Here is a 12534-nt window from a genome sequence, read left to right as displayed (position 1 = left end):
GTCTCCAGGATCGCGCCCTGGGCCAAAGGCAGGCACCAAACCGCTGCGCCACCCAGGGATCCCCAAAATACACCAGTATTCACAATGCTTTGCAACCCTGACCACTGTCTACTTCCAGAACATCTTTATCACCCCAAAGGAAATTGTACCCTTTACGCAGTCACTCCCTATCCTTCAGTTCTTGTAACCACTTAATTACTTTCTCTATGGATTTGCCTATTTTGGGTACTTCATGTAATTGGAATCCTACAATATTTGGCTTTTTGTGTCTGACCTCTTTCATGTAAAATAGTATTTCCAAGGTTCATCCTCATGCATGCCCATGCATTGTGTGGAGATGCTACATTTTGTTCATCCATGCATCATTTGAAATTTTTTTTTATTCATAGAGACACACACACACAGAGGAGGGAGAGAGAGAGAGGCAGAGACACAGGCAGAGGGAGAAGCAAGCTCCATACAGGAAGCCTGATGTGAGACTCGATCCCGGGTCTCCAGGATCACACCCTGGGCTGCAGGCGGCACTAAACCGCTGCGCCACCGGGGCTGCCCTCCATGCATCATTTGATGAATATTTGGGTTTCTAGTGCCAGTATGAATATTCCTGCATAGGTTTTTGTTTGAACATTTGTTTTCAGTACTCTTTGAGTCTATCCCCAGGAGTGAGATTCCTGGGTTATATAGTAATTCTTTATTTAACTGATTGAGGAATCATCTAACTTTTCCACAGTAGCTATACCATTTTGCATTTCCACAAGTAATGTAATAGATGACTTTTCCAGTTTTTCTACATCCTTGCCAGCACTTGTTATTTTTCCTTTTTTTTCCCCCCCCATCCTTGGGTATGAATTGGTATTTCATTGTGGTTTTTGTGTGTGTGTATGTGTGTGTGTGTTTTTTTTTTAAAGATTTTATTTATTTATTCATGAGAATACACAGAGAGGAGAGAGAGGCAGAGACACAGGCAGAGGGAGAGGGAGAAGCAGGCTCCATGCGGGGAACCTGATGTGGGACTCGATCCCGGGTCTCCAGGATCAGGCCCTGGGCTGAAGGCAGTGCTAAACCGCTGAGCCACCCGGGCTGCCCATCATTGTGGTTTTGATTTGCATTTCCCTGATAACTAGTGATGTTGAGCATTTTTTAAGATTTTAATAACTGTCAAAAGTTAATTTTGATGAAGTTCAGTTTATCTATTATTTGTTTTGTTGCTTGAGCTTTTGGTGTCGTATCTAACAAACCATTGCCAAAGCCAGGGTAATACAGACTTACTCTCATGTTATTTCTAAGAAGTTTATGGATTTAGCTCTTATATTTAGGTCTTTAATCCATTTTGAGTAACTTTTGTATATGGTGTGAGATAGGTAGACAGTTCTTCAGGTGAGCTTTGCTGAAAAGGGGAGAGCAATAATTGATAAAGTAGTCAGGGATGCCTGGGTGGATAAGCGGTTAAGTGTTTGCCTTTCAGCTCAGGGTATGATCCTGGAGTCCCCAGATTGAGTCCCACATCGGGCTTCTTCCATGGAGCCTGCTTCTCTCTCTACCTATGTCTCTGCCTCTCTCTCTGTGTCACTCGTGAATAAATAAATAAAATCTTAAAAAAAAGTCAACTGAGGTTTGCTTTAAGATAGGAGAAATAATGGTGTGGGAATGGTCAATAAAGAGTGAACAATGATCATACAGGAGGGAGGTTAAGAGTTGGGGCAATTGCCCCTTGGAAAGGGAAATAGGATAGGAGTTACAGCACAAATTGGAAGGGCTGGCTTTGGAAAGATGCAGGAGAAGTTCATTTTAATATAAAGGAACAGGGTATATTGGTAAAGATGCTGGGAATAGAGTAGATGTGATGGTGGCATCTGTGAAAGTTCTTTTAATTGCTTCAATTTTTTTAATGCAGTGGAAGGCAAGGTCATTAGGCAAGAGTAGGTTGGAACTGTTGGGATTATGAGATTATGAGGTGTGGATTATTCTAAGGAGTTACAATGTGAACAGATTAAGAGAATATACAGTAGTTGTTAGACCCCTGAATATCATCATCATGTATTTAAAGTGAAAGCAGGGGTGCCTAGGTGGCTCAATTGGTTAAGTAAGTGCCTGACTCTGTTTTGGCTCAGGTTTTGATCTCAGGGTTGAAATGAGCTGGTTGTTGAGCTCCTCTGCACTCAGCAGGGAATCTGCTTGAGACTTTCTCCCTCTCCCTGTGCCCTTCCTCCCCATTCTCTCTCAAAATAAATAAATACATCTTCAAAGTGAAACAGTGTGGGTAAATGTTTTCTTCAAGAGCAGTTGCTCAGTATGGTTGGAATAAGTACAGGTGGAGAGGTCTTTCCAGGTTTGCGGTTTTGTCTAGTGAGGGTAACAGGCTTGCTCAGGGCTTGGGAGTGAATGCATGGGAGTGATTTTAATGGTTGACCTTAGAATTTAAGCTGGCTGAGAAGGGGAAAAGACACCAAAGGAGTGAGGCAAAGTGAAAAAGGTAGTAGGAATAATGGATAGATGGTCTTGATGGGATCAAAAGATTTCTGGAGTTCCGGAGTGCTGAAAAGGTAGGAGATAGAGGTCAGGATGCAGTTGCTAAATTGTGATTATGGAGGGGTTGCAATCCCAAGTATAACCCAAAGATGTAGGAATGAAAGTGAGATCACTAGAAGACAGGAGTTCTAGTAAATGAGAAGTCAGGGTGTTGGAAGATCATCTACATGTAAAAATTGCCAGGAATAAAGATGAGTAGGGTTGTAGAAAGTGACAGTGAGTACGGAGTTGAAAGTGACTCTTGGGGATGGTAGATGATAACAAAGAGAGGATTGAGAGGGATGAAGCTGGAGGACATGAGATTAAAACCTGGAGATTGTTAGGGTGGAGAGAGGGAGAACTGGTGTGGAAGAGGTGATAAAGCACAAAGAGGTTATCTCCTGCTACGTCAAGCTGTTTTCAAGGCTGTGGAAACAAAACCTGTTGAGAGGGCTGAGGGGTAGCATTTTCCTTAGGGGAAGGGATCCAGGATTCATTTTCAACAGGATGGTGAAGGGAAAGAGTTAGAGGTTGAGGATGCAGGGGATTTTGCTGCTTGAGTATAAATATTAAGTACCTTGAATTGAGGTCAAGGGCTGAGTTATATTCCTCTTTGTATTTCTTTCAGAGCAGTTGTACATAAGTTTTCAATAAATGCTCGTATTCAGTAAATTAATATTGAAAGAATAAATGAGAAAGAGTTAAGACCCAGAAAGAGAGACGCCTGGGTGGCTCAGTGGTTGAGTGTCTGCCTTCAGCCCAGGGCGTGATCCTGGAATCCCTGGATTGAGTCCTGAATCAGGCTCCCTGCATGGAGCCTGTTTCTCCCTCTGCCTGTGTCTCTGCCTCTCTGTGTGTCTCTCATGAATAAATAAATAAAATCTTAAAAAAAAAAAGACCTAGAAAGAGAAAATAATGTTTATTGAGCACCTACTATGTGCTTGTGTTTAACATAAATTCTGATTTAAAATGAATCAAGTAGTGAAATTGAAAGTCCTCTAGTATTTTCTTTTACTGCAGTAGTTTTCATTCAGTTTGTAATCCCAGGTTTTACATTTCATATGCTAGCTGACATGGGGAAAAGTCATCCTAAGAAAGGAGAATGTTCAAACCTTTAGTAATGATGGGCAGTTGTTGAATACTTGTTTCTATTATTGTTGTTGTTACTATTTTGGGTCTCCTTATTTTAAAAGGTTTAAAAAGTTACTTATTAAATTAGATAATACTTGCAAAAGAGTGCTTTCAATTATGTAACAATATAAGGTATTATTATTACGATTTCCATTTACACCTGAGAAAAATGGTTAATCATTTGTTCAAGACCATAAAGTAAGAGGCACAGATGGGACTAGGATTCAAGTCCCCCTTTTCCCGAGCATTGCCACAGTAGAATCCAGAATGGAATGAGATTAGGGGTGCTAGTATGGAGGTCACAGAGTTGGGACCCATGACCCTATACTCAGTCATAAAGCCAGTCATTCCATTTATTGGCATTATGCTTCCTCTTCCTGTATTATTGCTCTTTTCACGTAGCTGCTTCCTACTTGTTTTTTCCTCTTATACCATTATCAACTTATTTCCTCTTATAAGTCTTCTTTGTCTCTGTTGTTTTCACTTCAGTGGCAGAGGACGATCCTATCTGTTATAACTTTAGTTTTTAACTTAGATTAGTAATATGTAACATGAAGGATCATAAAAGAAGTTTGAAACCACTATCCTGGGAATTAATTTATTTCCCAAGTAGGGTGAAACATGAAAAAGCTCTTTCTCTGAATATCTGAATTTGTTTATCTGATCTGTTCTGTAAGCTGTTTGTATGACAGAAAAAAAAATACATTAATGGAATATTGGAAGAAGCAGTTTTTCAGTTATTAGGAGGAGTTCATACCTTGTTTATGTTTAGACTTAGTTTGGATTGAATTTAAAAAATTAATCAGTGATCCATATGGAGACCTTACTGGCTGTTTTTTCTTTGCTTGTTTAGCTACCCTAAAGATTAGACAGATAAAATGCGTTTATATTTTTCATATGTAATTTCAATTGAAATTCTGTTCTCTAAGATTAAAATACTCTTTCTTTATCATTTTAGACCAGTCTGCTTAGTTTTGAGTGAAATTCCTTTTATGTCTACTTGGTTTTTACTTGTGTCAACATTTAGGTGAGTCAAACCAATATTCATATAGTATTTTCAGTATAATTCTCATAGGCTTATTTAAAAATTTTTATACAGTGATTATGGTTTGAATTAGCAAGTCTCTTTTGATGTTTTTTCTGTTTTCCCTTACAGTATGCTACCTCTTCTTCTGAAGGATGAACTCCTAATGCCCTCAGTTGTGACAACAATGGCATTTTTTATAGCTTGTGCAATTTCCTTTTCAATATTTGAAAAGACTTCTGAAGAAGAACTGCACTTGAAATCCTTTTCCATTTCTCTTAGGAAATATCTTCCATGTTTTACATTTCTTCCCAGAATTATACAATATTTGGTAAGTTGTTCAGTTTTGTTTTGTTTTTAGAGGCGAGTTGCGTGGGAGGAGAGGCAGAGAGGGAGAGAATCTTAAGCAGGTTGGATGCCCTGATGAGAAGCCCAATATGGGGCTTGATCTCATAACCTTAAGATCATGACCTGAGCCGAAAACAAAGAGTTGGATGCTTAATCAACTGAGCCACCTAGGGGCCAGAAGTTGTTCAGTTTTTTTTTAATTTAAATTTAAAAAATTGGGATCCCTGGGTGGCGCAGCGGTTTGGCGCCTGCCTTTGGCCCAGGGCGCGATCCTGGAGACCCGGGATCGAATCCCACGTCGGGCTCCCGGTGCATGGAGCCTGCTTCTCCCTCTGCCTGTGTCTCTGCCTCTCTCTTTCTCTCTCTGTGACTATCATAAATAAATAAAAATTAAAAAAAAAAAAATAAATAAATTTAAAAAAATTTTAAGGTTTTATTTATTTACTCATGAGAGACACGGAGAGAGAGGCAGAGAGACAGGCAGAGGGAGAAGCCTGCAGGGAGCCTGACGTGGGACTCAGTCCCGGGTCTCCAGGATCAGGATCAGGCCCTGCGCTGAAGGCAGTGCTAAACCGCTGAGCCACCTGGGCTGCCCTCTTTCTCTTCTTATAAGGATACTAATCCTATCAAACTAGGGCCCCACCCTTATGACGTCAATTTAACCTTCCTAAAGTTTTTGTCTCCAAATGCAGTCACATTGGGGGTTGGGGCTACAACACTTGAATTTTGTGGGGACATAATTCAGACTGTAACATGGAATCATAGAAAATATAGTCGGGGTGCTTGAGTGGCTCAGTCAGTTGAGCATCTGACTCTTGATCTGGGCTCAGATCTTGATCTCAGTGTTGTGGGTTTGAGCCCCATGTTGTCCTCCATGCTGGATGTGGAGCCTACTTTAAAAAACAAAGTAGTCTTTTGTGACTGACTACTTTCACTCAGCATGTTTTTGAGGTTCATCTGTGTTGTAACATGCATCAATACTTCACTCTTTTTTATTGCCATACTATATTCTATTTTAATGGATATACCACATTTTGTTTATCTGTTCATCAGTTGATGGGTATTAGGTCGATCCCACTTTTTGGCTGCTGTGAATAATGCTGCTGTGGAGATATGTTTACAAATTTATCAGCACTTTTTTTTTTCATTTCCCTTGAATATATCCTCAGAAGTGGTAATTCTCTTTAACATTTTGCAAAACTGCACAACTGCTTGCCACAGTGCTATATGATTCTACATTCCCACCAGCAACATATGAGGATTCCAGTTTCTTTACATTTTTTTTTTAAGATTTTATTTATTTACTCATGAGGGATAGATAGACAAAAGCAGAGGCAGAGGCAGATGGAGAGGGAGAAGGAGAAGAAGCAGGCTCCCCGTGGAGCAGGGAGCCTGATATGGGACTTGATCCCAGGACTCTGGGATCATGACCTGAGCCAAAGACAGATACCTTGCCAGTTAGCCACCCAGGTGCCCATCTACATTCTTGACATTTTTGTTATTGTCTTTATTATAGCCATCCTAGTGGGAGTGAAATTGTATCTCACTGAGGTTTTGATTTGTATTTTCCTAGTTACCAATGATTTGGGCAAATTTTTATGTGTTCATTGGCTATTTGTATATTGTCTATGGAGAAATGCCTATTCAAATCCTTTGCCCATTTTTAATTAGGTTGTCTTTCCATTTCTGAGTTCTTCATACATTCTTGATACAAGTCCCTTACTAGAAACGTGACTTGGAAATATTTCTTATTCTGTAGATTTCCCTCACTTTCTTAATGGTGGTGTTCGCAGCATGAAAGTTTTTTTTTTTTTTTTTTTTTAAGAAGTCCAATATACCTATTTCTTTTGTTGTTTGTGCTTTTCTTTTCTTTCTTTTTTTTTTTTCCTTTAAAGTAACCTCAATGGGATACCTGGGTGGCTCAATGGTTGAATGTCTGCCTTTGGCTCAGGGCGTGATCCTGGGGTCTTAGGATTGAGTCCCACATCGGGCTCCCTGCTGGAAGCCTGTTTCTCTCTCTGCCTATGTCTCTGCCTCTCTGTGTCTCTCATGAATAAATAAATAAAATCTTTAAAAACATAAGTGAATAAAGTAACCTCAATGCTTAATGTGGGATTTGAACTCATGACTCCGAGTTCAAAAGTTGCATGTTCTACTGACTGAGCCAGCTAGGTGCTCTTATGCTTTTGATGTCATATATAGGAAGCCACTGTGTAAAGGTCATGAAGATTTACCCTTTTTCTTTCAAGAGTTTTATCTTTAGGTCAATTCCTTTTGAGTTAATTTTGTATATGGTGTAAGGTAGGAGTCCAGCTTTATTCAGTTGTTCCAGCACCAATGAATTGTGTTGGTACCTTTGTTGAAAACTAGCTTATGGGGATCCCTGGGTGGCTCAGTGGTTTAGCGCCTGCCTTTGGCCCAGGGCGCGATCCTGGAGCCCTGGGATCGAGTCCCACGTCGGGCTCCTGGCACGGAGCCGGCTTCTCCCTCCTCCTGTGTCTCTGCCTCTCTATCATAAATAATAAATAAATAAATATTAAAAAAAAAAGAAAACCAGCTTATCTTAAGTGTTAAGGATTGGTTTCTGGACTCTCGGTTCTATTCCACTGATCTATGTGTCAATCATTTTGACAGTGCTACACTGTTTTGATCACCGTAGCTTTGTAGTTAGCCTTGAAACTCAGAACGGGAGTCCTCCAACTTTGTTCTTTCTCATGACTGTTTTAGCTATTCTATGTTCCTTGCATTTCCAAGGACATTGTGGATTTCCAAGGATTGTGTTTCCTTGACAAGGATCACCTTGTCAATTTCTGTAAAAGTCCAGCTAAGACTTTGATAAAGATTGCTTTGAATCTGTATATCTATTTGTGAAATATTGCTGTTTTAACAAGACTTAGTTTTCCAAATCTAATAACATAGACATATTTCCATTTATTTAAATATTCTTTTTCTTCAACAGTGTTCTATATTTTTCAGTGTACAGGTCTTGCACTTCTTATGTTAAACTTATTTCTATTCTTCTGTTAATTTTCCTTCATTTTTGAAGGGTATTTTTGCTTGAAAAAGAATTCTTGTCTTTTTCAGCAATTTGAATATCATCCATCCCACTGCCTTGTGGCCTCAGTATTTTTGACAAGAAATCAGCTGTTAATCTTATTTTTTTTTTTTAATTTTATTTATTTATTCATGACAGAGAGAGAGAGAGAGGCAGAGACACAGGCAGAGGGAGAAGCAGGCTCCATGCAGGAAGCCCGACGTGGGACTCAATCCCCGATCTCCAGGATCACACCCTGGGCTAAAGGCGGCACTAAGCCGCTGGGCCACCAGGGCTGCCCAGCTGTTAATCTTATTAAGGATAGCTGTTATTCATAGTTTTAGATGCTTATTACATATCCATTTGAATGAGTCTGGAGTTTAGGGGGAAAGAGGCCTAAGCTGGAGACAGTAATTTCAGTCTTTGGCATATAGGTAATATATGTCACCAAATGAGCTCACCAAAGGTGTGAGTACAGAAGATGACTAACTACTGAGCCTTGGGATACTACAATGCATAGAGGTGGGGGACATGAGGAGGAACCAGGAAAGTTGTCTGAGAAGGATTAACTATTGAGGTGGGAAGAAACCAGAAGAATATGGTGTTATGGAAGTCAAGTGAAAGAAATGTTTCAAGGAGATGGGAGTGATGTGCTATTTCAGATGCTGTTGAGAAATCAAATAATTCAAGAAATAACCATTAGATTTAATACAGTAGAGGTCACTATTGATCTTCGGCCAGGGCAGTTTCATTGAAACAACTGAAAAGGTCAAAGTCTAATTGGTGTGGATTCACTAATGAATAGGAAGAGAAGTGGATGCAGTTAAGTTATAAGCAACTACTTTGGGAAACTTTGCTGTAAATGGAAGCAGACAAATGGGGTAATAGCTGGAGTTTGTTTAAAGCAGGAGGAATTTTAGCATGCCTCTTTAACATTCAGGAACATAGTGTCATGACATTTCAACCAGTCCCATATTTTTTAAGTTTGAAACTTAAAAAAAAAAAAAAAAGTTTTATTTATTTAAGTGAGAGAGAGTGGGGGGAGGAGCAGAGGGGGAGGGAAAAAAAGGGGGAAAGAATCTCAAGCAGACTCTGTGCTGAGTGTAGAGCCTGAAGCAAGGCATGACCCTGAGATCATGACCTAAGCCAAAACCAAGAGTCAGATGCTTAAATGACTCAGCCACCTAGGTGGCCCTTAAGTTTGAAACTTTATATTTGATGATTTCACTTCAGAAGTTTTCACTTTTCAGTAAGGTTGATTCAGGGATTCTCCCTTTGGAGGATATTTGCCGCCTGTTTATACCTATTTGTGAGCCTTTTTGGTTACTGTCTTTCCTAGGCTTCCATCCGGAATGAGCACTGCATCACTCTCTTCAGGTCTTTAAATCCTGTTATAATATAGCCATTAAGACATCTTTTAGGGTTCCATTTATGTGCCACCTCCTTCATGAAAGTCACTATGGTTTCTCACTGCTTGCTTTCTACATTTACTTGAGCAGCGTCTGTGTACCAATGTGCTTTGCCAGGGGGTAAAATGGGTAAGATGTGGCTGATCCTTGTCTTAAAGCTCAGTCGAGAGCTAAACTGTCCCAATATGGTAGGGTGCCTGGGTAGCTCAGTTGGTTTGGCATTTATCTTTAATGTACTCATACATGTTTTTTCTCTTGTAGTTTCTTATCTCAGTCATCACTATGGTACTTCTGACACTGATAACTGTCACACTGGAACCTCCTCAGAAATTACCGGACTTATTTTCTGTATTAATTTGTTTTGTATCCTGCTTGAACTTCCTGTTCTTCTTGGTATACTTTAACATTATAATCATGTGGGATTTCAAAAATGGAAGAAACCAGAAGAAAATCAACTAGTTCTATCTCCAAACAGATGTGAAAATATTAACAGTGCTTAAAGTTGTTTTGAACTTTTTTGGCTACATATAAATGAAATTATCATTTTGATAATCACAAAACTATAGGGAAAAAATTAATAAAAAGTCATTGTTGTCTGTACAAAGTTAATGTATATGGGGACCCAAGCCCAGTGGAGGCTTTTATTTTCTAACTATGGAGTGGCCACAACATATTGTAGTTTTATTATTATTCAGTTATCTAAATGCTTACCCTTAATCCCAGTGTTTATATTTAGGAAATGTACTCTATGATTTGTTGTCTTAAAAATTTTTTTTTTGCAAATCCAATGAATTTACTGGGTGAATTAAGTCCTTCTTTTTAAAGGAAATTACTAATTTTGGTATTTAAATTTAGTTTTCCTTACATTTTAGGATGCAAATAATGTGTATTTTTCACTCATTAGAAATTATATCTCAGGGATTAAATTTGTCATGATCTTTTCAATTATTGTGAGAAGGCAATTTAAACTGCTTGGAGTTTGAACATGTCTTATACATGTTCAAATTTGATTTCTTTTATAACAAAGTAGAGATTAGACCATGTTCTTCTTTGTTTCCAAAAATGCTGATTTACTTGAATGCAATTAAAGAGTGAATTTTACTGAACTTAAGCAGTTGGAGTAATTTTTAAAAAAAATTATTCATGATCACTAGTTCTAAACTTCTAGGATCATTTTGAGTTAAATAGTTTTATACAAGATATCATCCTTTTGATCTTTTTTGAGTGGTTCAAGATTACCACTTCCATAAGCATTGCTTCATATCACGTTTCATGTTAACTTGGCCGTTAATAATGTATCATTCTATATTAGGAGAAGCTCATCTTTACTATCATACTCAATTGGTAAAAATAATGTATCATATTCATGTTATAGCTTCTTATGTAAAGACTGTTCTCTCGGGAGGGTGGGGGGAAAACGTGTTCTTTTAGTCTCTGTGATAAGAATAAAAATTATTTTCACATCAGCCTATGTTTTTAATGAATATATTTCTTTCATAAGACATCAAGGTGTATTCACTAAGCGGTGATCTGTTTTAAAACAATGAACACATATACGTAAAAAAAATTTGTTTCTAGACGTGGAAAGCCACAGGCTGCAAGAAAGTATGTGCTTCTAAGTCTGATAAAGGAAGTAGGTTTAGACGAAGCAAAAACCAGGAAGTATTCTTTCTCAAAGCAAATGTGCATAAAGACTCAAAGGGCAGGTCAGCACAGAAAAGCAGCCTTGAATCACTGCCGAATCAGCAGGAACATTGCTGTTCATGGTCACCATCTGTAATCACTGTGCCCAAATGTCAGCATCTTGGCTGGCTGGTATAGTCCTATTTTTTTTATTTTATATTTTTTGTAATAGCATATATGGGTTTAACACAGGATATTGATTTAAATCAGTGATGAGGAAGTTCTAACTTCTGAAAAGCTGGAGCAGAGAAACATTGTTTGAAAATCAAAGTATTATGTAAATATTAATAAATAAAATAGAATGCACCCATATTCAAAGTATCTCATAGGTAAATCCTATATATAGGGAAATACACATTTTCCCCAGATAATTTAATCATATTGAGTAACACTGCAGTTTTTATGGAGATCTGTAGCAATTTTAAGTCAAATATCTTGTATCTATTAGAAACCAATTTAAGAAGAGTCCACTTTGAGGGATTAGGTTCCAAAATACCAAAAATGTCTGATGAATTAAGATCACAGATATTGGCAATCCCAAGTACTTCTCTCAGACAGGGTTATTGGGATATTTTAATATAAAGATATTTAGATAATGCAAAAATGTTAAAGATTTCTCACTTCATGAATATACCTGCCAAAAAATGAACCCTTCTAAGTGATTTTCAAGTTTATTTTAGAGGGAAGGGTCGTTTCTGAGAAATGTAGTTTTCTGATACCAATAAACTTAGGTTTGCTTCTTAAAATGAAGAGAACAGGGTGTATGTTCATGTATCAAATATGAAGCCATTTTCCCTTGAGGCCTTAAGGAGGGGAGAAAAATCCCAGATGTAGCATTCTGTCCAAATGATAAACCACAACTAAGTGAGTGAAACATTTACAAAAGTCAAGACAGCCAAAGGAGCCTCTCTGTTCAATAGAAAGAGTAAAAGATGGATAGGATGTAACTAATGGTTAGAGTAACACAGGGGTTTCAAGTCTCAATTGGTCTCTCTCTGTTTTGTTCATTGGAAGATCAGGGCCACGTGTATCCCCCCTTTCTCCATGCGGCACCCCCCTTCCCCCATATAAACATTAGTTTTGTGTGTGGATCTTTCTGCTTTGTCCTTCATGTGGCCTCCAAGGGTGATAAAGCGAGAGTCATCTGATCTACAATGAAGAGAACTGGGAAATGATTCTTAGCAGACCCAGCTGTTCTGAAAGGCAAAAGCTTAGTGTATCAAGAGGTCAAACATATAGTAACTGACTTAATAGTATTAAGCACATACATACGTAAGTTGCATTACATATGCAACCAATCTACTTCTTAACCCTTTCCTGACTAATACAAGTTTATATGCTTTGGCTTACATCCTAAGGTTAGTTTTCACACAAAGGAATGCTAGAACACAAAGGAA

The 12534-nt window shown here is 38.4% G+C and overlaps 1 protein-coding gene across 5 annotated transcripts in view; it reads left to right on the top strand.

Annotated features, from left to right (window-relative positions):
* Positions 1-10920, top strand: part of ALG6 (ALG6 alpha-1,3-glucosyltransferase) — a 66705-nt gene extending 55785 nt beyond the window's left edge. For all 5 annotated transcript variants that reach the window (XM_038537294.1, XM_038537292.1, XM_038537293.1 and 2 more), the window contains 3 exons: positions 4598-4666; positions 4796-4994; positions 9716-10920. In XM_038537294.1, coding sequence (XP_038393222.1) covers positions 4598-4666; positions 4796-4994; positions 9716-9913 — 466 coding nt within the window. In that variant the 3' untranslated portion in view covers positions 9914-10920. The remainder of the gene's footprint in view (positions 1-4597; positions 4667-4795; positions 4995-9715) is intronic.
* Positions 10921-12534: the final 1614 nt, after the last annotated feature.

This window comes from Canis lupus, chromosome 5, assembly GCF_011100685.1.
Source record: "Canis lupus familiaris isolate Mischka breed German Shepherd chromosome 5, alternate assembly UU_Cfam_GSD_1.0, whole genome shotgun sequence".
In the NCBI taxonomy this organism is placed as follows: domain Eukaryota; kingdom Metazoa; phylum Chordata; class Mammalia; order Carnivora; family Canidae; genus Canis; species Canis lupus.
This window is presented reverse-complemented; position numbering and strand designations above follow the sequence as displayed.